At 38.0% G+C, this 4,777-nt stretch overlaps 1 protein-coding gene across 1 annotated transcript; it reads right to left on the reverse strand.

Annotated features, from left to right (window-relative positions):
* Positions 1 to 1,530: 1,530 nt before the first annotated feature.
* On the reverse strand, positions 1,531 to 1,893 carry LOC122677059 (40S ribosomal protein S27-like). Its single transcript, XM_043876811.1, has one exon. The coding sequence runs from the start codon at positions 1,840 to 1,842 to the stop codon at positions 1,588 to 1,590; it is 255 nt and encodes an 84-aa protein (XP_043732746.1). The 5' UTR covers positions 1,843 to 1,893; the 3' UTR covers positions 1,531 to 1,587.
* Between the last annotated feature and the right edge of the window lie 2,884 nt (positions 1,894 to 4,777).

A 4,777-nucleotide genomic window follows, 5' to 3' on the forward strand; every position in this document is an offset into this window, starting at 1 on the left:
CTGATCCACCTTCAAAACATTTGAAATCAGAAGTAAACTGAGTCTAAGTAGAGCTGCCACAAACCTGAGACCCAGCTCAACTCTCAAGGTTAGACTGACTGATTTCCCCTACATTAGTGACCTGACAAAAACAGGTTTGCCCTTTTTAATTTGTGTTGGTTTCTACAGTCCTTTTGCACCAAAACATATAATTAAAAATTATGAGATACATAATGAACCAAAAAGTGGCCCATGGTCAAGAGTGGGAATAGTGCTAGAAGCAAATGAAGTGATAATTCAGATTTTAAATAATCAGACAAGGACTTTAAAATAGTTATGATCAATATGTAAATGTTCTAGTGGAAAGGTGGATAAAATGCATGAACAGATGGAGAATTTTTAGTAGAAAGGTGGAAACTCTAAAAAAAAGAACCAAATGTAAGTGCTGGAAATGAAAAATAAGATGTAAAAAATGAAGAATGTTTTTTGATAGGTTTAACAGCTGACCAAACGTAGCAGAGGAAGGAATCAGATGCCTGAAGACAGGTCAGTACATATCCAAACTAAAATACAAACAGGGAAAAAAGAAGAGCAAAATGTATATCTCAGCCCAAGGACTGAAACAAAATTAAACGTTCTAACATATGTGTAAGTGGGGTTCCAGATAAAGAGGAGAGAGAAAATAACAAAAACAAAAAAGTACTTGAGGGGACAATAGCTGAGATTTTTCTAAAATAGATGAAAGAGAAAATGTGTAGATCCAAGTTTAGCAATCCTAAGCAGGATAAATGCATACAAAACCACACCTACACATATCCTACTCAAATGACTAAAAACCAAAAATAATGATAACATCTTAAAAGAAAACAGAAGCAGAAAAAGACATATTCATATCAGGGAGTAAAGATATAAAGAAGGGATGACTTACCAGAAATGAAGGCCAGAAGACAATGGGTGACATCAAAATATTAAAAACAGAAACCAAAAATATCCTTCAAAAATGAAGATGAAATAAAAATATTTATTTGCAGGTAGATAAAGCTGAAATAATTTGTTTCAGACAGACCTGCATTACAAGAAATGCTGAAAGAAGTTCTAGAAGCTGATGGGAAATGATACCAGATAAAAATTCAGATCTGCAGGAAGAAATGAAGAGAATCAGAAATGGTAAATATCTAGATATAGAGGATTTTTTCAAAAATAATATATAATTTTATTTATATATAATATTTTTAATTTTTAAAGCTTCTAAGAATTGATTTTTAGAGCAGTTGCATATTCACAGCAAAATTGAAGGGTAGGTACAGAAATTTCCCATGTACCCCTGCTTTCATACACGCATAGTCTCCCCCGTTATCCGCATCCCCTCCAGAGTGATACATTTGTCACAATTGATGAACCTACATCATTATTGCCCAGAGTCCCTGCTTTAGTTAAAGTTCACTCTTGCTGTTGTACATTTTATGAGTTTGGACAAAAGTATCCATTATTATGGTATCATATATTTTCACAGCTCTAAAAACATATATTTTCACTGGATTTATTTATTTATTTATCCAAAACTTGTTTATTGGGATGGTTTCCTGTTCATCCTGATTCAGGGTGCTTTTAGTGCTGCTTCCGTCTGAAAGAGCATCCTTCTGTAAGCCTTGCTTTTCCTCCTGTAGGCTGGCAGAGGACAGTAGAGCAGCCAACACACAAAACTACTGTTTGTGCATGGCTAAAGATGGTGGTGATTTTATAGCATCCTGGGCATTTTACATCCATGAAATAGGAATTGGGGCTCTGCACCAGGCGCTTCTTCTTGTGTTTCCTCTTCTCCTCTTCTGGAGAGGGATGAAGAAGATCCTTTGCGAGAGGCATGTTCTCGTGAGGAGGTCGTCACTGCTGGAAAGGGTGGATTTATTTTTTATTGCTCTAGTCAAGGCTATGGTGTTTCCAGTGGTCATGTATGGATGTGAGAGTTGGACTATAAAGAAAGCTGAGCGCCAAAGAATTGATGCTTTTGAACTGTGGTGTTGGAGAAGACTCTTGAGAGTCCCTTGGACTGCAAGGAGATCCAACCAGTCCATCCTAAAGGAGATCAGTCCTGGGTGTTCATTGGAGGGACTGATGTTGAAGCTGAAACTCCAATACTTTGGCCACCTGATGCGAAGAGCTGGCTCATTTGAAAAGACCCTGATGCTGGGAAAAACTGAAGGCAGGAGGAGAAGGGGACGACAGAGGATGAGAAGGTTGGATGGTATCACCGACTTGATGGACATGAGTTTGAATAAGCTCCAGGAGTTGGTGATGGACAGGGAGGCCTGGCATGCCTGCATGCCTGGCATGGGGTTGCAAAGAGTCAGACATGACTGAGCGACTGAACTGAACTGAAAATCATAATATCAGTATTTTGAAATCATCTGTATTGTTGTGTGTATCAGCATTTCTTTCCTTTTTATTGCTAGGTGCAATACATTGTATGAATATATCATGTGAATATAACAGTTTATTTAGCCATTCCTCTGTTGATGGATACTTGAGCTATTTCAAGTTTCAATTCAGTTCAGTTCAGTCACTCGGTCAGTGGAATTATTAAGTAATTTTTTTTTTTTAAAGAAACTACTTGGTTTTTTTTCCCAAAGTGGTTGTGCCATTTTACATTCCCATCAACAGTGTATGAGAGCTCCAATTGCTTCATGTCCTCGCCAATGTTTGTTGGTTGTTAGTCCTTTTTTTTTTTGCCATTCTGGTTGATATGTCGTGGTAGATCACTGTGGTTTTAATTTGCACTTCCCTGATCAATTATTTTGAACTTTTTCATGTGATTATTGACAATTAATATATCTACTTTTGTGAAGTTTATGTTAAATATTTGCCTAGTTTTAAATCTTTTTTTGGGTTTCATTACTGATAGGTAGTTCTGTATATACTCTGAATTCAAGTCTTTAGTCATATACATGTAAAGTACCTTTGAGGAATATTTTTTGCTGCTCTCTGACTTGCCTAATTCATTGTTTAATAAGTGTCTCTTGAGCAAAGTTTTAAATTTTGATGAAATGTAATTTTCAAGGTTTTCATTTGTAACTACTTCTTTCTGTGATCTAAGAAGATGACTAGGTTTTTGTTTGTTGGATGTTTTAAAAGGAGGGGGCGGGGAGAAAACATCTCTATTGTTTGCTTCCTAAAGAGTCTGAATTAGCTTTTTCATGTGTCTAAAGCAGAGATTTTCAACCTTATATTTTGTGTGCTAAGGATTCCTCTGGCACCCTGGTAAAGGCTATGAACCTTTTTTTGGAAAGTTTTCAGCACCTTGGTTTTAATATGCCTAGATGTCCTTTCTTCATGCTATTTGGGCTTGGAATACATTAAGGCTTTTAGGTCTGTGTGTTTATATATATATATATGTATATATATATACACACACACACACATATATAATATTTATATGTATATATGTATATATATATACACACACACATATATAATATTTATATAAGTATATTATGTGGGTATAATACACATTGTGGGATTTATAAATATGCAACAATTCAAAGGACAATGATTCAAAGTATACTATTGCAAGATTTCTTATGCTATTCGTAAAATAGTACAATATCATTTGAAGGTAGATTGTGTTAAGTTAGAAATGCATATTAGAGCTTCACTGGTGACTCAGTGGTAAGGAATCCGCCTGCCAGTGCAAGAGTCATGAGTTCAATTCCTGATCCGAGAAGATTGCACACGCCAAAGAGCAACTAAGTCCATGTGCCACAACTATCGTGCCAGCACTCTAGAGCCCAGGAGCTGCAGCTACTGAGCCCGTGTCTCACAACTATTGAAGCCTGCACACCCTAGAGCCCATGCTCTGCAACAAGAGAAGCCGCAGCAATGAGAAGCCCGAGCACCTCAACCAGAGAGTAGCCCCTGCTCACCTCAACTAGAGAAAAGCTCGTGCAGCAAAGGAGGCTCAGCACAGCCAAAAATAAATAAATAAAATTATTTAAAAAAAATTTTTAACAAGCATGTTTAAAGAAGTATAGCAATCAGTAGAGGAAATACATGGGATAGTTCACCCAAGAAAAAGCAGGAAATGAGGAACAAATGAGACCAAGAGGAAACAAATACCAGGATGATAGACTTCCAAGAACATAATAATTATATTAAATATAAATGGATCAAGCACTCCAATTTTTAAAATTTGCCATACCGAAAAAAAAAAAAATTAGCAAGCTAGGAATTCCCTGGTGGTCCAGTGGTTAGGACTTAGCCCTCTCACTGCAGAGGGCTTGGGTTCAGTTCCTGGTGGACACTAAGGTTCCACAAGCCACTCGGCACGGCCAACAAACAATAACAACAAAGCAAGGATGTCTAAATAAAGGCACTTTCAGTTCAGCTCAGTCACTCAGTTGTGTCTGACTCTTTGCGCCCCCATGAACCACAGCACACCAGGCCTCCCTGTCCATCACCGACTCCCCGGAGTCCACCCAAAACCATGTCCATTTTGTCGGTGATGCCATCCAACCATCTCATCCTCTGTCATCCCCTTCTCCTCCTGCCCCCAATCTTTCCCAGAGTCAGGGTCTTTTCGAACGAGTCAGCTCTTCGCAGCAGCTGGCCAAAGTATTGGAGTTTCAGCTTCAACATCAGTCCCTCCAATGAACACCCAGGACTGATCTCCTTTAGGATGGACTGGTTGGATCTCCTTGCAGTCCAAGGGACTCTCAAGAGTCTTCTCCAACATCACATTTCAAAAGCATCAATTCTTTGGCACTCAGCTTTCTTTACAGTCCAACTTTCACATCCATACATGACT

This window comes from Cervus elaphus, chromosome 20 (assembly GCF_910594005.1).
Source record: "Cervus elaphus chromosome 20, mCerEla1.1, whole genome shotgun sequence".
Classification (NCBI taxonomy): domain Eukaryota; kingdom Metazoa; phylum Chordata; class Mammalia; order Artiodactyla; family Cervidae; genus Cervus; species Cervus elaphus.